Below are 26,402 nucleotides of genomic sequence, written 5' to 3' on the forward strand. Positions count from 1 at the left end.
TAGAAATAACAATAGTTTTGCAGTGAAAAACTCGTTGAGCCATGTTCGGAGCATGTTTTAATCTGGAAAGGAAGTTCCTTGAAGGTTGTTTGATCGAGAGGAGAATGGTGAAAATCTGATGGTGGAAGATCAGGTGAATAAAGTGGATGCAGAATGAGTTTCCAACCCGACTCCTGTATAGTATCACCAGCGTCATAAATGTCACCAGTGACGCACCATTGCTCTTCCACCAGATGCGAACATTATCTTTTGTGGATGCACACAGGTCTTTGAACGAGGAGTTGCTGCTCTGTTTGGGGTCAACCATTCCTACCTTTCCTTAAAGACACCATTTCTTGTCACCCATAATGATACAGGATAGGAATGGTAGTGTTGTTCATGAGCCAACTGATGGCAAAAAAGCAGAGGTACACATATGGCCACCGGCTGCTTTTTGTGATTTTTGGTGTGGAGCATGTGGTACCCATACATAAGATTTTAGAACCTTTCTCATTGTATGCAAATGTCACATGACGGTTGAATGACCACAATTCACCACATCTGCCGGTTCTCGAATTCATTGACATGGATAATTGTGGATTAATGTGACCGAATGGTCTTCATCAAACCCCAAAGTTTTCCTGAACGCTGAGAGTCACTAATGTCAAAACTACCGTACTTAAAATGAGGAAACCATTTTCTTGCCATGCGCTGACCAATCCCCATACAAGGCACAATTATTTCTGTATCAGAAATTTTCTGATTTCAATTTTCTAGCGTCCACAGCACCACTCACTATCTCCAAATGACAATATCTAAACTCAAATAGCACAGCAAACTACAAATAAAAATGGCAATCGATAAATAAACTAATAGCAACTGGAATACCAACATGCAAAACAAAAACAGTACAAACTTATGCAACAACCTAAATTTTGCCTTCTCTGCAGCTGTATAACTTTCTTCTACAGTATTTGCTATTCTGTTGAGTGTCTGTAGCTTCCTTGGTCAGTCCTGTCTATTCCCATTTGCAAGGTTTTTTCCATTAATGAATTGATGTGTTTTGTTTTGAATCCACTGAACATTTGAGATCTCTTTTCCAATGAATAGAATGCACTGCAACAGTGACTATGGTTGCACTGAAGAGAGGCCAGTGTTCTTCAATGGGGTCGGTAGCTTCCAATATCACAATTACAAATCAGTTTCTTGTTTTATGGCAAGATGGTTTTGTTTTTTAGTATCCAAAGCAAGGACTAGTTTTGACAAAGGCGGCGTCTTCGGGTGGATAGGAATTGATGAAAATAGTAGTTGCAAAAGCTGCACTGCAGTAGGTATGCACATCCTATAAAGATTACCTGTAGCATTCATCAACATAGACGAGGCATAAATAGCATCATGTCACTAGGGTTCTCATCTTAGGGTTCTCATCTCCTTAAAGCTTTTCAAAATCACATATTCCACTGGAAATGTCATTCAGTACTTCAAATCTCCATTTAGTTGCCCCACCCAAGTTAATCATCTGCCTTAAACCAGGTTGTTCTGGCTCGAGTGCCAGTTTGCAGGCAGCGAAGCAACTTCGTGTGGCAGAGGGCAAACAGCTTATGCAAGGGCGGTCATGTAGCTAAGTGGGAGCCCATGTGAGCACCTGTGGACAGGGATAGCCAAGTGGCTTGTGCACTCGCAGAATGTGGTACAGCAGGATTGCTGGTGGGTAGTTACGCCATCTGTGTTGGAACAGCCTTCCTTAAGCCATTCTGTCACAAGTCATCTGGGCATTAAAATTCCTACGGAGTAACTTCAGGTCATTACTTTTCTCTTGAGAAAACAATGAATGTTACATAACAATGTGAAGTTGTTGTCGTTGACTAGTATTCAGAATCTGAAATTGTATCAGGTGGTTCTAGCATAGCTGAAAACTGAAGAAATGAATCAAAAAATATTAATGTCCTGTTAAAAATACAGTCATAAAATGATAAAGTTGTACGAAAAATTGTACCTGTGCTCATTATCATCCCAGCGGCCATAGCAGAGATCGATGCCCCCGACAAAGGCATATGTCTGATCTATTATAACCAGCTTTTCATGATGTGCCCAGAAAAGCACACCAGCTTTTGCATGATCTGGATGACGCAGAACCTTCGGAGTGGTAGAGGAAAGAGTCAAATCACACTGTTAGATGTTAATATAACAGAAATGTGTAAAAAGTTCCTAGCTTTATATTATGATTGGCAATAAATACAGAAAATATTTGGAACATACTTGTTTCCTCTCTTATTATGCAGAAATTGGTTTCTGACCAGTAAAATATACATAAAAATTGTGTTATCTATCAGAAAGTAACAAGCAGACACATGAAAAAGGTAATGTGTGGTGGAAATGGGTTACTGAGGGCGTTGTGTGTGAAAGAGACGCCGAATCCCAGTTCCATGGCACAAATCAGGGTAACAGGTCTAATTGTATTAAAAGGACAATTCACTAAAGAAAACTGTAAAATCACAAGGAAACAGGATGCTGGACATCACTTACCTTAGGAGGACCAACAGATACACATTAAAGTACAAAATACTATCCTACCTTTCAGAACTACTATCTCCTTTCTCAGGGAACATTAGAAAGGAAGGAAGGGCAGGTCACTCAAGCCTCAGGATAGGAGAGACCTGCCTGCTGTGAGGATGAGGAAATACAGAGTAAAGGCTCACGATCGTCAACTACTATGTTCCTCACAACCAGCAAAGGGTTCGTGCACCACCTGCAAGAGGCACTTTTATTTGACATCAAAGGCTGATGTGTTCTCTGTGTTACTTGCAAGGTTCCGTGAAAGTGACAGCATGAGAGCTTTCTTGCAAATAGAGAGTGAAAGCTCAACTAGTGATACTGTAACATAAAAAAACTAGACTCAGGTGCTTACAGGACATGTTATTCCATGTTATGTTTACGTTAATAAAAGTTTACAATTACACTACAGATATATTCACATTTTGTGTGCTATTTTTGCAGAATTGATAAAACACACAAACTTAATAATTTCAGATGAATGACACTTAGCCATGGTGACTTTGGTGACCCCGACATGATTTCAGCACTGGTGATATCACCAGAAGTGAACAGCCTATGGAGACCAGAAGAATCAGTAGAAACTGTAGAAAATGAATAAAGAATTTTCTCATGAAAATGCAAGACTTAGCACCCACTGAAGGAACATCAGTGCCACAATTTGCAGTGAGATCCTCACAATCTACTTCTCTGGTTTGCACAGGTAGAAGCAAGCTTCCATTATGCAAGTGTAAATTCTGATTCACCCAAATATGCTCTGGTAGTCAGTCAGCTTGACCATCATTATGCAGCTGAAGTCGAAGATGTAACTTCTGCTACTGCTGCACAAGATTCTTATTGCAAATTCAAGACAGAATTTACACATAGTTGCAGACTCCCAAGAAGAGCTAGCATGTCGAGTTCTAACACAGGACAATATCTAGATTATGGAAAGGATGGTTAGTACTCACCATATAGCAGAGACGTTGAGTTGCATATATAGGTACAACAAAGAGACTGTCAAACTTGTAAGCTTTTGTCCAAAGAGGCATTTATCAGAATTAGACAAAACACACACGACCACAGTCTCTTGCTGCTGAGGCCAGACTGTGAGTGGCAGCACGTGATGGGAGAAGCAAGCTGGATGGTGGGGGTAAGGAAAAGGCTGGGGAGAGGAGGTGGAGGGGGACGGATACCAGTATAGAGATGGCAGCAGCAAAGTGCTGCTTGGGAGCATACAGGGATGAGGCTGGGAAAGGGTAGGGCAGATAGAAGCAGTCAGGAGGTTAGAGACAGAGGGCAAGAGGGGGAGAGGGGGGGGGGGGTTGCGGGAAAGAAGAGTTTCCACCTGCGCATTTCAGGAAAGCTGGTGGTGGTGGGAAGATCCAGATGGCACCAGCTATGATGCAGTTACTGAAATGAAGAATGTCGTGTTGGGCAATGTGCTCAGAGATTGGGTGGTCCAGCAGTTTTTTTTGCCACACTTTGTCAATGTCCATTCATTCATGCGGACAGACAGCTTGTTGGTTGTCATACCATGTAGAATGCAGTGCAGTTGTTGCAGCTTAGTTTCTAGATCACATAACTGATTTCACATGGAGCCTTGCCTTTGATGGGATAGATGATGGTTGTGGCTGCACTGGAGTAGGTGGTGGTGGGAGGTTGGGTGTGACAGGCCTTTCATCTAGGTCTGTTATAGGGATATGAGCCATGAGGCAAGGGGTTGGGCTCAGGGGTTGTGTAGGGATGGGCGAGGATATTGTGTAGGTTCAGTGGGTGGCAGAATACCACTATGGGAGGGGTGGGAAGGATAGTGGATTGGACATTCCTCTTTTCAGGGCACAAGAGGTAGTCGAAACCCTGGTGGAGAGTTTGATTCAGTTGCTCCGGTCCTGGGTGGTAATGAGTCATGAGGGGAAAGCTCCTTTGTGGCCGGATGAGGGACTTTGGGAGGTGGCGGCTGACTGGAAAAATAAGGTACAGGAGATCTGTTTTTGTACAAGGTTGGGAGGGCAATTTCCTTCTGTGAAGGCCTCAGTGAGACCCTTGGTATATTTCAAGAGGACTGCTCCGCACTAGAGATGCAATGACCATGGGTGGCTAGGCTGTATGGAAGGGACTTCTTGGTATGGAATAGGTGCCAACTGTTGAATTGGTGGTACTGCTGGTCGTTGGTAGGTTTGATATTGGTGGAGACATTGATGAAGCTATCTCTAAGGTGAAGGTCAACATCGAGGAAGGTGGTTTGTTGGGTTGAGGAGGACCAGGTGAAGCGAATAAGGGAGAAGGTGTTGTGGTTATGGATGAATGTGGATAGAGTGTCCTCACCCTCAATCCAAATCACAAAGATGTCGTCAGTGAATATAAACCAGGCGCAAATCTCCTTGCAATACCTCCTCTCCAAACATAAAATTCTCCTGCTATGCAATCCCAAATTCCTGGATTTCATATCACAAATTGAAACTCTTGCCCTCCAGGAACCAGAGCTGCATGCACAAGCCACCTCGAAAATCTCTCCACCCTGTGCACTTCCTACTCCTGTTTTGAACCACCACTGTCTACCACCTCTACAACAACCTCCAAACCTGCCCCACAAATACCCGCAGCTGATAAACTCTGATTTGCGGACCTACTACATTTACCCCAACCTCAAAAACTCCCTCCCACCATCATACAGAATCTAGAACCTAAAAAGAACTGCAACACAGTCAAGAATCTTTCCTCCAAAAGCCTTAGTCCCACAGAAGTATCTGTCCTTTCAGAGTGCCTCACCTTTTGCCCCTTCTAGCAGTCTGTGTTCTTCATGTCTCCATCTAGTCTGTTTGTGACAAATAGGTGTATGCATTGCTGATCAGTCTTGACAAAGGTTCACTGATTTTGTAGAGGTTGAGTATGAAGTGACTGCCTCAGCACAAGCTCTGTGTGATGATTCTTCTGGTTTTGACATTATTAGTAGTACTAGTCGTCGTCATCGTACTCTTCCAACTGATGACTCCCAGCCAAGGTCATCATCTGACTTAACGAGCTCTCATGCGTCTGGTGTCACATGATTCAGTAGTTGGTTACCATTGTCTTCATTGGCAACTGATGACCCGGCCAAGGCCATCGTCTGGTTCACCGAGCTCTCATGTGTCTGGTAGTCCAGTTCCATGGGATTCAGTACTTATTGCTTCCTTACCATCTGTGTGTGTAGACATGCAAAGGTGAAAGCACTTAGTTTGCTGTCACTGTCTTCCATAGTGAGCAGTGGCTCTTGAAGAGCTTTCCTCCCCATCGTTGTATAGGAACCACAGCCCAAGTTGTACTGTCAAATCATGTCCAAAGTGCAGCCCTCTTCATTGCCAGTACTACTATCTGCACCATAACACTATCTGTTTTGCTTGCTGGAAGGCGAGAACACCTAGTGAGTGTCTGCCTTGTCTGGTGGGCGTCTACTTTGGCCATTAGCCTGCTGCACGATATTCTGCTGCTGCCAGGGTCAACAGCAGACGGGATGCGGTGTATCCTGCAACTGGACGTTGATGGGATGACAGCAGAATTTTAGTTGGACACCAGGAGATGACAGAGGAATTCTAGGAATTCTAGTTGGACACCGTGGCTGACAGAGGAATTCTGGTTGGACACTGGGAGGTGACAGAGGAATTCTAGGAATTCTAATTGGACACCGGCGCAGGGATACTTATTGGCACATTGGCTCCCTGTCGCTGCATGCATCAAGGCGCAAAGTGGTGATGTACAATGACCAGTCAATCCTTCTGAGGAGTCAAATCATAGTGCAAGCTAAGTACACAAATGTAGCTTGGCAACTAACTTTGCTTATAGTAAATTCTTGGATTACTACTAACGTTTTCCATCTTGACACTTTAATGTTTTTTGGGGTCCACATTCAGGATAAGGTGAATCTAATTTCTAATGCAAATCCATTTGTGGAAGTGGACGTGTTGCACGAAAATTTTGCAACAGTTGCTTGAACCTACCTTAGGTTGTGTTACAAATTTTCAGGCACATATCTATTTGAAGCATTCAACAGTTCCTAAGTTTTGCACAGCCCATCCAATACCATTCACCAAGCGTGAACAAGTTAAGGAAGAACTAGACAGACTGCAGAATTTGGGCATTATCTCTTCAGTATTGTCTAGTCAGTGAGCACCGCCTATGGTTATTGCACAGAATACTAGTGGGTCACTTTGGATTTGTGGTGATTTGAAGTCTACCATTAATACCAAAGCAGATTTTGATTTGTAACCAATCTCTAGGTAAGAGGAATTGTTAGCGGGATTGGTTGGAGGTCAGTATTTTTCAAAAGTTGACCCCCGTGACGCATATTTTTCAGTTACCTGTTCATAAGCGCACAATACAGTTTCTAGTGATTAATGTGCTTTCTGGCATGTACAAATATAACAGGTTGCCGTTTGGGATCTCTAGTGCTCCTGCAACTTTTCAGAGGCATCTAGGACAGCTCATCTAGGGCATCCCTAATTGTGTGAATTATTTGGATGATTTGTTAGTTATGGGAGACACATGGGAGCAGCACTTACACAATATATGACTGCTGTTTGAGCAGTTGGAAGCCAATAGCCTATGTTGTTGTCTCACCCAATGTAGTTTCTTCCAGCCGAGAGACAAATATTTGAGCCACATATTACGTAAAGATGGGCTTACACCCACACAAGACTGATCACCACTGTTAATTTACCAGTGCCTAAGAATCTTAAAGAATTGCAGTCTTTTTTCTGCAGTCTTTCTGGCAATGTCAATTATTATGCCAAGTTCATTCCAAATGTTGCTCGTATTTCCCACTTAATCAGTTGTGTGTGGATGACCATTTGTGTAACTTAAACAGTCTTAGGTTGCCTCGTTTAGTGAGGTTCCAGCCAGGCAAACCGTCAACACTGGCCACAGATGCATTCAATTGTAGTGTTGCTGCTGTCCTCTCATATAAATTTGTAGATGGAATGGAATAACTTACTGCATTTGCATCTAAGATGTGGCATTCAACACAGAGAAATTATTCAGAAATTATTTATGGTGTCTGGAGGTTCCTTATTTACCAAGTTTCATCTGATTATGGATCACAAAAACTTGCTGTCATTTGGTCCCCATGCAAACCTTCCAGATGAAACAGCACAACGGCTGCAGCAATGGGTGTTGTCTCTTTGTAACTATACTTATGACATCCATTATTGAACTACCACACAGCACTTAAACGCCCATGGCCCGTCTCACTTGCTGTGTGGCCCTGATGCCAATTCTGACAGACATGAAACCCTGCGTTTTGCCTCGAACACGAACCAACAGCGCACCCTTGATGAGATTCCCATTACGGCAGACCACGTAATGGCAGAGACAAGCCAGGACCCTCTCCTTCACAGGGTGTTGTCCACAGTACAGTGGGGCTGGCCTGAACTTTTGCCTAACGACGTGGAACCAATGGAGTGCACTTATTTCTCCCTCAGGCACAGACTTAATGTTACAGAAGGAGTAATTCTGTTACCCATGGACAATGCAGAATGTCAGAGGGTTGTCCCTCCTACGCTCCTCCCCTTGCATATTTCATCTCCTCCACACTGTTCATTGGGGAATGTACTGCATGAAAAAACTGGAGCAGCATCACTTGTATTGGCCGAGCATAGACGCTATCATTGACTGTAATGTCTACAACTGCCACTTCTGTGCGTATCACCAGTCAGCCCCAGCACAGCATTTTAACTCGCGGACCTGGCCTGTACAAAGAGTACACTTGCATTTTGCCAGCCCTTTCCAGGAAGAGGTGTGGCTGTTGGTCACTGATGCCCTTTCAAATTGTAGTGTGGTTGTCCAAAACACCCTTCAGGGTCACAGTCTGGGCCTTGTCTACTATCTTTGGTATAGAGGGGGCTCCAGACAATGGCCATAACTTATCGCTTTGACTTTTTTTTTTTGTAGATGTAATAGTATCAATCACCTGACCACTGCCTCCTACCATCTGGTATCCAGTTCAGAAGCAAATTGGTTGGTCAGGATGTTCAAGTTGTAGGTGGAGAAAGATCTTCACATCGACAAACTCAGGGGTGCACTCACTACCTTCCTGGCCACATACTGGTCCACCTATGTCAGTGGACACAGCCCACTGAGATTTTGTACGGGTGCCAACCATGTAGCCTATTTGATCTCCTGAATACGGCAGTGCAGGCTCTGTGTCCCTACTGTATTACTGAGCTGGGTCTCGTGTCTGGGCCCACTTGTTTGGCAGAAATCCTGGGTGATCCCAGGCCAGTATGGTCGGCAGCAGGGGGAGGGGGGAGGGGGGGGCGACGCAAGTTCGAGGTGGCAGTCAGCCAGGAGCAGCTGGTCCGTCGCCACAATCAACTCCACCCACAATGTGACGAGCTGCCCCCGAATACTCTTCATGCACTGATGGGACCTTCTCCTTCCCCCTCCACCCTCTGTCCCAGAGCAAGGCACCTAGGGGAATCAGATACTGACAAGTGATTGGAGCCAATGTAGGCGGACCCCTGCCTCCTATCGTACCACGTACTGCTTCTGTCTTTATTACTTGTGCCGCCCACTCTAAACAACTGCGAGACTGTGCATGTTCTCGGGATGAGGTGTGGAAGGAGCATGACCAATTGGTGCCACCCCCATCGCATGTAATGGCCACTTCCCTGCGGGTCGATTTTAATTGAGCCCCACAGGTCAATCCCGGGCCTCAATCCATGCAGATGGTGCTACATCCCATTTGAGCCATGGAGCATGTGGCACTTGGGCCATTGGCAGGGATTCCTGCTTTGCCTATCCCTGTCCTCGACACAGTCAACATACGTGCTGATTAAACAGTGGGAGCAGTTTTGTAACAGACAGTGATTTGGATTCCCTGCCTAGCAATGATGTGGACACGTCAGAGGTACTAAGGCTGCGAATGGTGGATGTGGGCTGCCATTGTAAAGGGAGCTGCTGCTGAGATGTGTGCGTCATGTGGTGCCACCCAGAGGTAACTGTCTGGTGGTGTTGCTATGCTGACTTCGCTTTGTGCTGGACTTGTTAGTGCTTTGTTCACTTCATGAACTGTCTATTGATGATTTTTAGGAACTTGTGCTCATTTATCTGTGATTTGATGTACCCACAAGAGCAAGTGACGATGAACAATTTCTAACTACACGCTACCATGGTTTTGGGGTCTTAGCCCATTTGGGGTATTAGCCCATCATCAAGTGTATCTGAAATCTAGCAGTAGTAGGACGTCATGACAATGCCCTAACAACTAATAGACAACCATCTACCATAGGAGGACCATCAAACGACATTCCAAATTGTGACTACGAAGAGCTCCAATTTTCAATCACAGCCTGGGAAAATTTCTGTTGTCCCAAAATTGCCACTGGGAACGCATACAGTCAAATGCTGATACAGTGTGGCTGTGTAGCCTGTGCAGCTATAGCAAGCAGACAGAATGTTGGAGATCTTTGCAGCCACAATTTGGGATGTCTGACAATCCATCTACAGTAGACATTTGCCTATCAGTAGTTAGGGCATTAACATGATGTCCTCCTAGTGTTAGATGTCAGATACACCTGATGATGGGATTAAGACCCCGAAATCATGGCAGTGCATAGCAATTTCTGTTGCACAAGACTTTGGTCAATAAAGTATTTTTTTTTTACAACTGTGGTGGATTTGTTTACCATTTACATGTATATGCCCATATCAATAAGGTGAGCACAAACTGTGGACGTACTATTAAATAGTAAGGCTACTATAGTCTCAAATTACGGAGTGAATACTGCATATATGTTACCAAAAGTGCCACCAATACTCTTGCTTGAGGCTGAGACTGGTTTTATGGTTCAAGTGTAATCATTTAAAGCAGACTCATTAGCTGAAAGAAGAACACACTTTTGAGGTTGAGTACACTTTCCTGCATGATGCTTCGGACAGGGCTGACATAGTAATCAAGATTGCTGACTACTGTGTTCATGTTTCACAGCTGTCAAATAGTTTGTGTACCTGCTGACAGAGGTGCTGTTGTTCATCACTGGCAGTTGATTTGTTGTGTGTGTTCCTTGAGACATTCTGTGAAAGTGACAGTACAAGAACTTCCTTGTCAACAAGCAGATTCGTGCTAATCTAATGTGGAAAACTAGTCTCAAGTGTTTGCAGGGAATCTTCTTCTGTGTTCTGCCTATGTTAATAAAAGTTTATTATTCCTGGTACATGAGTGTTTACATTTCATCTGCTGTTATGGTTGAGTTGCTTGAATACATGAAATTAATTGGCTCAGATGGTTAACTCTTATCCACATAATGACAAGTTAGTTTTAGACTAGAGGACTTCCATAACTCCTCTCCTGATAATTACTGAGTATTGTTTCCCCATTTGGAGTCAGCAGCAAATAATATCAGTTAAAGAGAGAGCGAGAACTTTTAAAAAAGTGTGGGAAGCATCATAGGTTGTTTAAACAGTCCAAGAGCTATGCATGAATTGTCAGTAGACTCCAGAGAGAGATGCTCAAGAAAATTATTTACTATCACAAACGCGTGCAATTATCTTGGAAAAAGGAATCTGGGCTCAAGCAAAAGTTTAAACAATGTAGTCCTGCACCATCAGCTTTGGTGTTGTAAGAAACAGGTTAATTTACTTTTTTTAGCAGCAGTGTCGGCAGCAGCAGAAGACAAGAAAGAAATAAAAAATAAATATTTTTTGATGTAGTGTACCTTTATATTAGGGTTGCAAGATGTTAACTTCCGTTTACTGTAGTAGCTATTTATGCCTAGTGCAAGCTCCACTTCTTTGTAAAGCATAACAAATACTTTGACACCATTTTCCTGCAAAAGAAGATATTTATTAATTAAACATACACTTGATGTGAAATTCTTAAAGAAGGTACCCCTACAGAGCAGAAATAGTTATCAATTATGTGCCAGTAAGTAACCAAGATATTAATAATGGGGACATTTACTGAAATCTAACAATTAGTGACGAGTAACATATAATAGTGTAACAAGTCACATGCAGAAATTTACCCAAAAAGGGGTGGGGGGACAGGAGTGGATAAAATATTCACAAAAAATATTTTTATTTATGAATCAGTAACGTTTGATTGACACCAATTGGGCAAAAAAATTATATATATAAAATAGAGGGAAACATTCCACGTGGAAAAAAATATATATATATAAAAAGAAAGATGATGAGACTTACCAAACAAAAGCGCTGGCAGGTCGATAGACACACAAACAAACACACACATACACACAAAATTCAAGCTTTCACAACAAACGGTTGCTTCGTCAGGAAAGAGGGAAGGAGAGGGAAAGACGAAAGGATGTGGGTTTTAAGGGAGAGGGTAAGGAGTCATTCCAATCCCGGGGGCGGAAAGACTTACTTAGGGGGAAAAAAGGACAGGTATACACTCCGCGCTGTGTGTGTCGCCTTATAGGCGCATGACCTTGAAGCGGACTTAGCCGCTGAGCGAGGCAGCCGCACCACACGGCCCCTAGTTTTACTAGGGCCGTGTGGGGCTATAATCAAACAGGCGGAAGTTGCGCAACACTGATAAGGAGCGCTTACTGAATGGGCGCGCGAGTGGGGGCAGGAAGTTCACATCCTGTTCTGAGGCAGCAGCATGCTCAGTCGACTCGAGGCAGCCGCACGGAGCACATAGCCATGCCGTACCGTCGTAGAAGATATTCAAGGAGGAGCAGAATGCCAGTGTACAAGACTGTTTTCAGTTTTGATGAGACACCTAATGATGTTTCTCAACAGGAGATTCTTAGTGGGCCAATAACTTTTGTTGGCTGTAAAATTAATTTCTCTTGTACAACAAATGAAGTTGTACCAGGTAATTCATGGATGACCATTGCTCTAGTGAGGGGCGATGAGAAGCCTAAACCTGGATTGGAGTCGTACTATGACAGAGACATTATCTCTTATAGAACATTTTCAATTGGAGTTGTTGCAGACAGGAATTATGGTACCTGTGTTGTTACAACGGACAAGCCTTTCTCATTGTATACAAGGAACAGAAGAAGAATTAATGCAAATGAGAGAGTTAATATTTGGTGCAAAATTGATGGTACTTTGACAAAATATATAAAAGTTCAAGGAGATGTAACTGTATATTATCATGCATAAGTCTTTCCGCTCCCAGGATTGGAATGACTCCTTACCCTCTCCCTTAAAACCCACATCCTTTCGTCTTTCCCTTTTTCCTGATGAAGCAACCGTTGGTTGCGGAAGCTTGACTTTTGTGTGTATGTTTGTGTTTGTTTGTGTGTCTATCGACCTGCCAGCGCTTTCGTTTGGTAAGTCACATCATCTTTGTTTTTAGATATATTTTTCCCACGTGGATTGTTTCCCTCTATTATATCCATATATTCAACCATCCTTGGAATTGAGAATATGAGAATCTCATTGATTTTTGCCTGTTGTCAATCAATATTGATACTGTTGAGATATTGGTCCTATGAGTTCCAAGACTGAATCAAAATCTCTACAGTAGTTTCTCAGAGCAGCTTGGACACACAAAAAGATGCAAGCAGGGGAATTCAGTTTATATACTTAGAGAGAGGAAATTTAATAAAACATTTTTTTAAATTTATTTACTTAAACATGGCAACAACTTACATTTTTGTATTTCGTGTTCATGTTCAAATGGCAATATATACATTTTTGTACGATATAACTACAATTTAACAAGTTTCACACTTTTTACTTTACTTGTACTGCGAAACCTTGCTTCTTGCCAAATTTCATGATTCTAGGTCAACAAGAAGTACCCTACAGGTTTTGATGAGCAAGTTTTTGAGTATCAAAATATGTGGCATAAATGGCTGTACTTTTTGATTGAAGTGACTTGTTGTTGTTGTTGTTGTTGTTGTTGTTGTGGTCTTCAGTCCTGAGATTGGTTTGATGCAGCTCTCCATGGTACTCTAGCAAGCTTCTTGATCTCCCAGTACTTACTGCAACCTACATCCTTCTGAATCTGCTTAGTGTATTCATCTCTTGGTCTCCCTCTACGATTTTTACCCTCCACGCTGCCCTCGAATGCTAAATTTGTGATCCCTTGATGTGCCAGAACACGTCCTACCAATTGGTCCCTAGTCAAAATGCGCCACAAATTTCTCTTCTCTCCAATTCTATTCAGTACATCCTCATTAGTTATGTGATCTACCCATCTAATCTTCAGTATTCTTCTGTAGCACCACATTTCAAAAGCTTCTATTCTCTTCTTGTCCAAACTATTTATCATCCATGTTTCACTTCCATACATGGCTACACTCCATAGAAATACTTTCAGAAACGACTTCCTGACACTTAAATCTATACTCGATGTTAACACCTTTCTCTTCTTCAGAAATACTTCCCTTGCCATTGCCAGTCTACATTTTATATCCTCTCTACTTCGACCATCATCAGTTATTTTGCTCCCCAAATAGCAAAACTCCTTTACTACTTTAAATGTCTCATTTCCTAATCTAATTCCCGCAGCATCACCCGATTTAATTCGACTACAGTCCATTATCCTTGTTTTGCTTTTGTTGATGTTCATCTTATATCCTCCTTTTAAGACACTGTCCATTCTGTTCAGCTGCTCTTCCAGGTGCTTTGTTGTCTCTGACAGAATTACAATGTCATCGGCGAACCTTAAAGTTTTTATTTCTTCTCCATGGATTTTAATACCTACTCCAAATTTGTCTTTTGTTTCCTTTACTGCTTGCTCAGTATACAGATTGAATAACATTGGGGATAGGCTACAGCCCTGTCTCACACTCTGCCCAACCACTGCTTCCCTTTCCTGCCCCTCAACTTAGAAGCTTAAAATTTTTACACCACCAAGGGACCATAGAGCCTAATGTGTGAATGAATATGAATGTGATATATCTACCCATTCCTCAGAAAAAGGGTTCTTAACAGTTAGACAGACAGACAACAATGCAATCATACAAGGGTTCCGTTTTTACAGATTGAGGCATGGAAAACTAAAAATTAAATAACTGAAACAGAAAAAGGCAGAACTGAGAAAATCCTATTGACTATCAACAAAAAAAGCAACAAGTCAAAAAAGACTCTCAAAAGTGGAAATGCATATAAATACAGTGTATTTAGTTTTACTCTTCTCCATTACATATCTTCCAAAAATTCGTTAGGATGCTTTTAACCAGTTTTGTCAGGGAAACTTTATTTTCGCTGCTGTCAAAAACACAGGAGGAGTTTCTTTGGTTGAGAATAGTAATGCTGAAGGACTAGTATCTCACAAAGATACCAGTCAAATGTAAGGATTCTAAAAGAATGAAAGGGATTAGGGCTTACTGTTCCCTTCATGACAAGTTCATTAGAGAGAGAGCATAAACTCGCAGTGGGCAAAGATAGCAAAGGAAACAGGCTATGCTCTTTTCAAAACAAATCATTCTGGCATTTGTATGAAGCAGTTACAGAGATTTAAACACTGATCCTCCCGAATATGATCTAGTGTCATCACACTCAATATATTGAGCAGAGATAGTAATTGCAGTCTGACGTTTTACTACTGAGACCAATATGTCATGTGTAATAATGTCGTACTGGGATTCAGCTGCTAGATGAAAGGCAGAAGACAACCTACAAGACCACAGTAGTCGTGAATAGAAGTATTGTAAGTTGCAGGTTCTATATCTACTTTTTGTCACTGGGATTTAACGCTAATGGAAGGTCGGTTATAAGAGACAGAAAGCTACACAATTCTGGCAAGGAAGAGTGTTGTTGCATTGAAGGAACTATTCCACCTTCCATGTAGAATGGTTTATGAAATCAGCACAAACTAAAATAGATTTGACAATTCTGGATTCTTCAGAGTTTCCTGCTAAATAGACCTATACGGACACCACACATTTTTAACATCCTTTGTACTCTATTTGTGTTACCACAGGACTGGAACCTTTACTGATACTATTACAATGTTAATTTTTGTTTGTGTGCATTAACATAATAGTTAATATAATTCAACTTTAAAGAGAGACAAAATAACACTCACAGCTTTCCTTGTTAGTATTTTATCCAACCTCCATGTGTCTCCTGCTATTGCAGGCCTTTTCATGTGAATTTCGGGACTAAGCCACCAGTCTGCAATGAAAATTTCTTCTTTTGCTGCTTCTAATGCATCCGCTACTGCACTCATGTAGGAACATCCATCGACAAACCAAGAGACGCTGGTGGTGGAGCGTATTGGAGCAAATGAGTTGAAACGATTCTTCATGGTGAAGTCACGTGCTGCAACCACAAACACACTTTGTGTAATGAATAGAGCTATGTGCAGATAAGATTACATTAAAGGGCACTGGAAGACCTTGATCAAGATGAGAAATGTTTAAACTGCGAAATGAACTTTACACCATCTGAGGAATAACATTTACGTTTTTGCAAACAGCAGTACTAAGAAGTGACATTACTATTGTTTTAATATTTGTTATTGTTAAGCCAGTGACAGGACAGAAATTTGCGAAGTAGTTTGTTTACAGCAAGAGTTAAAAGATACAGTATAGTGAAAAAAATCAAAATTTCACTTGAATGCTTTCACTTAGTAATTTTTCAAAATTTTCATAAAGGCCTAACTCACCAACAATGCCTCTAATTACATTATTAACATTTGGTAATCAATCTCCTTCAGAAAAGACAGTTTGCAATTGGTTTGAAGACTTTTGTTGTGATCACACTTCAATCAGTGATGAATTTTATGAAGGTCAACTGAATTCAGTTTTGTTCCAAACATAAATCCTATGTGCCTTATAACTGACAAGGATCAGCGTGTGCTTACCACGATATATAGTCATTCTTAAGCAGTCATTAAATTTCACTGAATATTTAAAGTTGTCAAAAAGATCTTTTTGCAATGGATTCCATACAGCTTGGCTGAAGCTCAAAAACAGGCTCATATCAATTGGTATAAGGAAACGATTTAACTGAGGAAATGGAAAATTCATATCCAACTTTGTAATAGGGCATGAAACTTGGATAATTTGCACAAACTGGAAACTAAAAAGCAAACATCTGCCTGGGTGTTCCAAGATGAACTGAAGCCAATGAAAGTGCTCCATTGAAGATCAAATGTTATTTTGATTACAATGGGTATTTTTCCCTATTGCTTTACAGGACTGAAGAATAGTTAATGCTAAATGTTAACTAAACAAAGGAATATGAAGAAACAATTTAAAATTTTACATCATTCAGCATTGTGACAGTGCACACTGTCAAAACAGCACAACTGCCTATTTCATGGAGGAAAACACTGAATTAATGTGGTATGCCCTTATTGACCTGAATTGTCATATAAAAAAACTTATTTTTGTTCCCTTATATCGAACAAAAAATGTGTGGACAACGATTTTCATCACCCCAAGCAGCTGTTGAATCCTTCCAAAATCATATTTTTGAGGGTATAGAATTGGAGTTGAAAAAATATTTCCAAAATTGGTTCAAATGCATGCAATAGTTTATAAATCTTGAAGGAGAATATTTTGAGAAACAATAAAAAATGTTTTTCTTTTATTGTTTTTGTAAAGTTTTAAAAGGTGGTCCTCATGATGGCAATATACAAATGATTAGTATTGCACAAACCTAAATACTTTGATTTTGAGAATTAAGTTTGGTACCAAGCCTCCATGTAATATAACCTTCATTAAATGTTATGGCACGAAACTGAACTAATCATAGGGATCTCGCACCACATCACTTATGAGAGTACACTTGAAGTGCTTGGTGAAGGACTACCATGAACAAATCAGTGAGTAATCTTAGCCCAGACATGTTTGATGGGTGACATGATGGACAAAAGTGTAGGTTCGGGAAGCAGTGATACCTGCTGTTCATCAAAGAAAGTGTGCACAATTTTTGCCACATGTGGACAGGGACTGTGCTGTTGATATACGCTGTGCAGATATGCCTCAAGGATGAGCAATAACTGAGTCTAAGAAACTCCCAGAGTAGCAGTTGCTGTTCATGTTGCCCTCAATATGATGGATCTGAGATCACACATTTTTCTTAATTGTCCACCAAAAATGTGTTTGCCTGATACATCACTTAACAGCACAAGGAACCTTTTCCAATCACAACAGTAGTCTATTAAGTGTGTAGCAACATCTGAAGGACAAACTGAATTGGAAGTTATACAAAAGTACTATAGTGTGTCACCTAGCATGGTAGAGCTATTGTTCACATGTCCATTACTATCTGAAATATTTGTGGTTTTTAAGCAATGGAACATATCAATGACATGCAAGCTTCCAGACCAAATTGCAGCAGACAATGTGGAACCATCAGTGCAGACAAGTCCACACACAATACTGGACAAAACTTTATGGTTCATCATGGTCACAAAGGCAAGATAGTAGTGGTCATCCCATACGGTGATCACAGTGTATGGCGAAGTAGCTGCATGGCATTACTTATGACTATCTTCTATCTGGTGGTGTCACATATGAATCACAGTCATAGCAACATGCTCTTTATAAAGCAAATTGCACAGTACAATAATTCTATTCATTTAATTTATTTAAATTCATTTTGATGATTATTTTGTGCATCCTGAAGCTGACAAGGAGTACTAGCTCCAGTATCCATGTTTCACTCCATTCAACACATGTTCATTGACTGACCACATAACTGATCTCGCAAGAAAGAGCACAACTGAGTCATGTATGTACACCATTTGTCTTAAATCTTTATAACTCACTGCCGATGAATTGTTGTATACATCCTCTGAGTTAGGTTTCATTTAGACAGTTTTCTATGTGTACTGCTGTTTTCACAAATGTTAGTTGCTTTAGAGGACCAAACAACAGGTAATGCTGAATAGTATATGTCAGCTGTATAGCTTACAAAGAAACAGTTAAGCAGGTCATGTGAAAATTGCACCATAACTACACACTTAAATTACACTTTGAACAATTTAACCACACTTCCTACCTAGCAAAATGTAAACATACCTAACAAAAAATTAGTCACCCCCGGAGATGACATACTAATGCTGTGTAACAATAGCTCTAATCTTGACAGTGTCTTCAGTCCAGTGAGGAAGTATGTCCACAAATTACTTCAAATATTTTTTTCCCCATTGGTGCTGTATTTTTATAGCTGTCTGTCTAATTCCTTATTGCCTACCATCTAGGCTTTTCAGCGGCTGCACTTTACACTGCAGACTGAGGTTACCAACTGCCACGTGCACCATTGCTCCATCCCACCACAAGAATTTCGACCTTTTCTTTCCTCGTTTCCTCCCCTTATGCAGCATTTAAACTTTATAAAAATGGTTTGGGAAATAGAAAATTATAACAGTACCTTTTAAGAAGAGAAAAAACTGAAGATGGGGTAGAGTACAGAAAAGAGGTTTGTCCCATGACCTTGGTACCGGAGGTGAAAGTCTTGGAATGTTTTATCGAGCAACTGACAACTAATTGCAATTACAATTAATATGACAGTCTGTACATATTACAGTCTAACTGTCCTGATATGTTCAGTTTAATATGTACTATGTTTAGTGAAATATATTGAAAATTAGCCGACAGACTGCATTGCCTCAATATTCATTTTGCCAGTTTTACGGTACAAACAAAAACACAAAAATAACTGTGTTTGTCATGAAGTATCAAAAAAATTTCACTTCCATGTATTCATGAAAACACCTTCGACATTATGAAACAGCTGTACAAAGCAAGAAGCATAACGTACAAATACAGCTATCATTTTAGCTTACAACCATTTGCGCTTCGCAGCTGAAAGCTGCCAAAAGTGCTGCCAAGTGCCAGGTATTTCCTTAAGCTGACTTGATGGTAATAGTGTCTTAGTTGTAAAGAACAAATGTATCAAAACTTAATGCATGATGCAGCATTTTTTGTATTTCAGTGTTTATGACATTGTATGTCCTGAACTATGATAGTTAGATGGTTCTTACCCCCATAGTGATTGCTGCCTGACTGTGAGGAATATGTACCAAGATTTGGTTGAAATTGGTCCACTGGTTTAGGGGGACATGTGAAGAAACACAGAGACAAGGACAAAAACAAACAAACAAACAAACAAAAACACACACACACACACACACACACACACACACACACACACACACACACACACACACACACACACACACGCACACAGAGAGAGAGAGAGAGAGAGAGAGAGAGAGAGAGCTGCAGTCTCAGGCACCTGAGGCCACACACTAATTTATCAATGAAAATAATCAGTTTTTGGAAATGTAATGTAACTGGATTGACAAAAAAATCTACTCACCGAGCAGCAACAGAAGCAGGAGAACACACACATACAAAGATACTGAAATTTGCAAGCCTTTGGAACCAATGGTGCCTCCTTCTGGCAGATTGGTTCAAGGAAAGGAAGAGTGGTGAAGGAAAAAGACTGCTGAGGAGTAGGACTGGGAAAGTTTGGAGAAGTCACCCAGAACCATGCATCAAGAGAGATTTACCAGACGAGGTTTGAAAACCTGAGAGCATAAATATGGAAGATAGGGTAATATGAAAGACAGAGATTACACACAAGAAACATTATGCACGAGTTAGTAAGAATGGAAAGCTAAGCGCATTTTATCTGGCAGAGGTGGGAGGAATGTGGACAGAAATTGTTACTGAGAAGAAACGCCGAGACAAAAAAATTAAGGCCAGGTGGGTGGTGAGAACCAAAAACACGTTTTAATGCCAGTAACCACCTGCTGAGTTCTGAGGAACTGGTGTCCGGGGGAATAACTGAAGATAGCACGATGGTGAAACAGGCACCAAGACTATAACTGTCATGTTGTAGAGAATGTTTTGCAATATGATAATGTGTATTGCCAGTATAAATCCTCTGCCTATGCCCATTCATCCTAACTGGTAACTTGATGGTAGTCACGCCAATTTAAAAGGCTGGGCAGTGTCTACGTAACAGCTGACACACAAGTTGCTTCGCAAGTGGCTCTCTCTTTAATAGCATATATTTTGCCAGTTTTGTTATGTTTTGTTTTAGAGCACAAAAGCAACTAGGGTCATGTGCACCCACGTCAGAACTGTAGAACACGAAGACAAAGAGAGGAGTTAAGAATGACTACACATTAATCCCAAGTGACGGAAGAGAAGACAGGTAAACGCAGGGACAAGGCAAAAGGTCTATAAAATATGTCATAGAGAAATGGAAGTCCTGAACTAAACATTAAATGGCCTTTGTCATACTGCTACGCTTAACAAATGCCGATGACTAAAAACACAGTGCCGGATGTGCAACCTAGCCAAAATAATCTCCTCACAGCGAAAGAGCTGAGAGGAGGTCGTCCAAGCTACTGGGAGAGGCTTAATAACCCAGAACTTGTTCTGGTGAAGGGAGGAGCAGTGGCGATGCCAAGGGACACCACCAATTGACAGATGGCAACACAGACATCATCAGAGGGAATGTAAGAGCTAGTGGGCTGAGGTACAAGGACTGCAGCCTTGGCAACAGTGTCAGCAGCCTCATTTCCTATCAGACCAACATGACCAGGAACCCACATAAACATCACAGTGGCTCAATAAAGAGTGAGGAAGTGACAGCTTTCCTGGACCTGTTGTACTAAGGGATGGATGGTATACAGCACACAGAGGCTTTAAAGGGCACTTAGAGAGTTGGAGCAGATGACGCAATTGAAAAGCCTGTGTCGCTGGATATACTGCGTGGCATGATACAGGACGAACGTGAAGATCTGTGGGAAGGTCGTGAAACTGAAGGTGATGGAGCAAGGCTGGCATGAAGCCAAGGTGGTGAAGTTAAGCTGCCAGAGCAAGAGCCGAAAGCGAACTCCAGGATGTAATAGAGAAGAGGGACACGCCCCATACTGGTGATCAAAGGAGTCATCAAATAAGGAGGTATAGGATGGGTGGCCACGCATGGCAGACAAACAGTATGCATATCTGCTGAGGAGAAAGTCACGGTGGTAGCACAGCCGTAGTTCGGTAGCTTCTGCATACAGACTCTTAACCAGGCTAGTGTGAAAGATGCCAGTGGCCAAACGGATGCCACAATGGTGGATAGTATTAAGACGGTGAAAGAGGGATGGATATGCAGATGCACAAACGAAACACACAGTCTAGTTTCGAATGAGCAAGAGACCAGTACAAACGGAGGAGGGTGGTGTGATCTGCTCCCCAGGAAGTACCACTGAGGACACATAGGACTTTGAGGGACCATAAACAGCAGGCTGTCAGATAAGACACGTGAGTGGACCAAGAGGATGAGCTGCAGGAATTTCGTAGTATCAATGAATGGAAGAGCAACCGACTCAAGATGTAAAGATGGTGGAAGAAATCAACTGCACAACCAGAAATTCACACACATGGTTTCCTCAGTGGAAAAACGAAAGCTATTGTCGATGCTCCGTAGTAAAGACAATCAAGACACTGCTGAATATACTGCTCTATGAGACAGGTCCATAGAGAAATCGTGAACAAAAAGGGAGCCGGAGATGCCCAGTGGTAGACAGGTCATTATAGCGTTAATGGTGACACCAAAGAGGACAACGCTCAGGATGGAGCCCAGAGGCACACTGTTTTCCTGGATAAAGGTGTCCAACGAGGGAGAATCCACACATACCTTGAAAACTCAGTCTTTTAAAAATTCCTGAAGGAAATGGGGCAGGCAGCCACGCAAGCCACACGTGTAGAGAGTACGGAGAATACCAGTCCTCCAGCTGGTGTCCTAGGCTTTCTCCAAATCGAAAAACATGGCAACAGTCTGGGATTTCCACAGAAAACCATTAGTGACACGGGTGGATAAAGTGACGAGATGGTCAACTGCAGAACACTGCGCTCGAAATCCACACTGTGCAGTGGTTAGTAAAACATTGCAAACACAGCTGGTGAGAGAAATGGGGCAGTTGCTAGAAGGAAGGTGTTTCTCCTTACTGGGCTTAGGTATGAATGTGACAGGGGTTTCATGCCAGTGTCTGGGAGACGTGCCCTCTGCCCAAATGTACACCAGTGGGTGGGGATTGTGCCCTCTGCCCAAATGCAGTTGTATGTATGAAGCAAAAAGTGCTTGCCTGCAAGAGAAAGGTGCTGCAGTATCTGAATGTGTACAATGGATGGCCCTGGGACGGAGGAATGGAATGAAGTGAGAGTGCGATATAGCTCCCTCATAGTAAAGGCTACATTGTAGCACTCACAATTCTGGGAAGAGAAGGGTATCACCTGAGCCTGCTTCGCTCATTTCTGATGGGGGAAGGCAGGAAAATAGTGGTAGGAGCTCGAAATGTCAGTAAAATGGAGGCCCAAGATGTTGGAGATAGCAATAGGGTCCACTTTGACATTGTCTGCTACTGTCAGGCCAGAAATTGGGAAATAGATCTTGGTCCCACAGAGCCGCCAGAGGTTGGCCCAAAGGACGAGAGAGGGAGTGGAGCTGTTAAAAGAACTAGTGAACGTAATTCAAATAACTTTTTTGCTATCCTCAAGAGTACAAAAACACTGTGCATGCAACTGTTTATAACGAATGCAGTTTGCCATTGTAGGATGGTGGTTAAAAATATGGAGAGCACGTCTCCACGCGCAAATGTGTTGCGGCACACCTCAGTCCACCAAGGGACCGGGACATGGTGTGGTAAAGGCGAAGTGTGAGGAATGGAACATTCTGCAGTAAGGATAATGTTCTTAATATATTCCACCTGGTCATCACAACTGGGGCAATATTGTTTGTCGAAAGTCACCAGAGAGGAGTAAAGCCTCTAGTCAATAGCAAGCCTGCCATTTGGGAGTGATCGTAGGTGGGGTAGGAGTCAGCAAACGCATAGCACATGGGAAATGGTTGCTCAAGTAGGTGTCAGAAAGAACAGACCACTCAAGACGATGGGCAAGCTGGGTAGTGTGGAAGGATAGGTCCAAATGGGAATAGGCATGCGAAGAGTCGGAAAGAAATGTGGGTGCTCCAGTATTAAGGCAGAAGAGGTTGAGTTGATTGAGGCCAGCCTAGAGGGCACCTCTTTGACAAGTTCTGAAAGAACCCCAAAGGGGATGGTGTGCATTAAAGTCACAGAGCAGCAGAAAGGGGTGAGGTAGCTGCCCAATAAATTGGAGAAGTCTGCATGGTGACACTGAATGACAGAGGGATGTAAACTGTACAAAGGGAAAAGTTCAAGTGAGAAAGGAAAAGGCGAACTGCAACAGCTTGAAGGTGGGTAGTCAGGGAGATGGGTTGGCTATGAATTTAATCCCATATGAGAAGCTTGACTCCCTCATGAGATGGAATGCCGTACTCGGAGGAAAGTTCACAACAAACAGGAAAGAAATGTGATAGCTCAAAACGGTCATGAGGATGCAATTTTGTTTCCTGGAAGGAAGAGACCAAGCACTGGGATTCTAAGAGCAGCTGTAAATCCTCTTTGTTTGATGGAAGGCCATGGACGTACCTATGAAGGAGAGCCATAATGAGGAAAGGGGAAGGCCTGCTGGTCGGGTAGCAGGTGAATTCGCCCCAGGAGATGAATGTTTGGTGGCTTGTTGCACAGCTCGAAGAGGTGATGCTACAATGAAACTGGGCTATTTCACAACCTCAGTGATGAATTTGAGGTCGCATGTCTGTGTGGCCATGTCCTTCATGGAGCGAGATGCAGTAAGAACAGCACTATAAGCACCAGATGGTAGAACGCAGTGTTTGCAACTAGCCAATAACTTGCGAGCAACCGGGTAAGGTACTTTTTCCTTTACCCAGATCGTCTGACCAGCCCGCTCACTGAGATACAAGGGATAATCTCGAGAGGAGGCAGCATGGTTGTCATTGCAGTTGATACAACGGGGACGAGGAGGCGGACAGTTGCCCTCGTGCACATTCCTACCACAGGTTACATATTTGGACAGGTGACAAGAAGACGTTTGAGTGTGGTTGAAACAATGACACTGGTAGCAGCGCATTAGGTTTGGAATGTGTGGTTGGACTGTGATAACTTCATAGCCTGCTTTGATCTTGGAGGAAAGCACCACTCTATCAAAGGTGAGGAAGAGAGTGTGTGTGGGCACTAAGGATGCCACTACATTTTTCATCACCTGATGGATGGCAATGATGCCCTGATCAGAGAGGTATGTTTGGATTTCTGCCTCAGTCAAACCATTGGGCAGCCTAGTGTGAATAACACTATGGGAAGAATTCAAAGTTCTATGGGCCTCAAGACGAACAGGATAGCTGTGGAGAAGTTAAGAGGCAAGTAGTCTCCAAAAGCAAAGTGCCACTGCGTAAACAAGAGCAGGATTTCACACGACCAGCAATTGCATCAACACTTTTATGAATTAGAAATGGATTTACCGTTGCAGAGGACTGACCATCTTCAGTATATGAAACCATGAGGAACTGTGGTGCAGCTGGAAGGGTCTTTGAATCAGGAGCTTCACTCCGTTTATGTTTGGTAGACATGGACTGCAAAGACGATGATTGGCTCATTGCGAGAAAATTCCCCATGACTGCCAGCGTCTCCAATGGCACGTTCTTACCCCCTCAGTGGCAAGCCTCTCCTGCCTTAGGTGATTGTTCACATCTCAGGTCACACCTCCTGATAACCTGACAGAGGGACTAATGGACAATTTGGGGAGATAGCAGTTCTGGCAATTTCCCCTCCTTGGGACTGGCCTCTACCATGGGGTATGTGCGAACCCTACCTGTTGACCCGGTGCTGGGAATTAGGTGTTACCTAGTCCCCAGTCACACATTAGACATATGGCCAGCCTTCAGGAGCATACAGGGAGGAAGAAAAAATAGAGAAACCGTAATTGTCAAAGCGGAGGATACATAGGAAAAGGTGAGCAAAGAAAGACATGTACCCTAAGGGAGGGGAAAAAAGCAGCAAGAGGATAGACATGCAGCATGGAAGCAAAAAGATGCTGCATTTCAGGTGGTGGTTTAAGGAAGTCATAGCCTTGTCGAAGCAGCTGATTAATACTTTCGCGACTTGGATAATACTGAGTGACAAGAGGTGTACTCCTAAGTTGTTTTTTGGAGAAATCAGCAGTATCAGGTTTGGATTTGATGGACTAGGAAATCTGCTTTTGAACTAGACTTATGGGGTAATTACATTCACTGAAAGGTGAGATGAGAATGGTTGTGTACTGCTGTAAAGAGTCTGCATTTGAATAAATAAATAAATACTTTTTCTCCTTTATGGGGCGAATGTTTGCCATTGAAAGGATAGCAACTGTCAAAATATAAGTAATGTTATTTGTTAGTATGTTTAATGTGAACAGAACTGTACATAGCTGACCCTCAGTGAGGATGAGGTCAGCATCAACAGAAATGGCATGAGATTCAGAATTTGACTATGTGAATTTTAGCTTGGAGAATGTATTTACAGATTCCAAGAATTCTAACAGGTCACCTTCACCAGGAGCCCATATGGCAAAGATGTCATCAATGTATATAAACCAAACTAGGGGATGAAGGCTTTATGAATCCCAGGAAAACCCATTCCAAGTGACCCATGAAAAGCTTGACACAGAAAGGAGCCATCCTGATTGCCACGTCTGTGACCCTGAAAATTTAGCAAATATATCTGTGTGAAAGTTTATAGTTGAAATATGCTCACTATTTTTATATACTTGAATGTTGCTATCTGACCAGAGTAGAGCTGTCCATTGACTGTGAATGTGGAAATACCGACTAATGCATTAAGAATGGCCAATTTTGGCACTGTAGTAGGAGGCTATGAGAAAACGGAGGAGGCACTCACTCCCTTGACAAAAAAGAGCAAACAAACTTATATCAAACAACAATCCTAAGTACAGCAATTGTTTTAAAAATCTGAGCATCCCCCCCCACACACACACCCGAATAGCAGTACAGCTATAATGTGCTACATGTAAATGTACAAGTGTTTGTGTAAACTCTAGCTTGAAAAAGGATTAATTTGAATGTGAGCAGGGTTCTGTCTTGTTTTTGTGCCTCTA

General features: G+C 42.2%; 1 protein-coding gene and 1 long non-coding RNA gene across 5 annotated transcripts in view; one reads left to right on the top strand and one right to left on the bottom strand.

The window, feature by feature from the left end:
• Positions 1 to 26,402, top strand: part of LOC126176868 (uncharacterized) — a 169,109-nt gene that overhangs the window by 108,129 nt on the left and 34,578 nt on the right. The window lies entirely within an intron of this gene.
• LOC126176867 (phospholipase D1) overlaps positions 1 to 26,402 on the bottom strand; it is a 190,750-nt gene that overhangs the window by 94,013 nt on the left and 70,335 nt on the right. For all 4 annotated transcript variants that reach the window (XM_049924060.1, XM_049924059.1, XM_049924058.1 and 1 more), the window contains 3 exons: positions 15,500 to 15,735; positions 11,202 to 11,312; positions 1,976 to 2,115 (listed from right to left, as the gene is read on the bottom strand). In XM_049924060.1, the coding sequence (XP_049780017.1) occupies positions 1,976 to 2,115; positions 11,202 to 11,312; positions 15,500 to 15,735 (487 nt within the window). The remainder of the gene's footprint in view (positions 1 to 1,975; positions 2,116 to 11,201; positions 11,313 to 15,499; positions 15,736 to 26,402) is intronic.

This window comes from Schistocerca cancellata, chromosome 3 (genome assembly GCF_023864275.1).
Source record: "Schistocerca cancellata isolate TAMUIC-IGC-003103 chromosome 3, iqSchCanc2.1, whole genome shotgun sequence".
In the NCBI taxonomy this organism is placed as follows: Eukaryota; Metazoa; Arthropoda; class Insecta; order Orthoptera; family Acrididae; genus Schistocerca; species Schistocerca cancellata.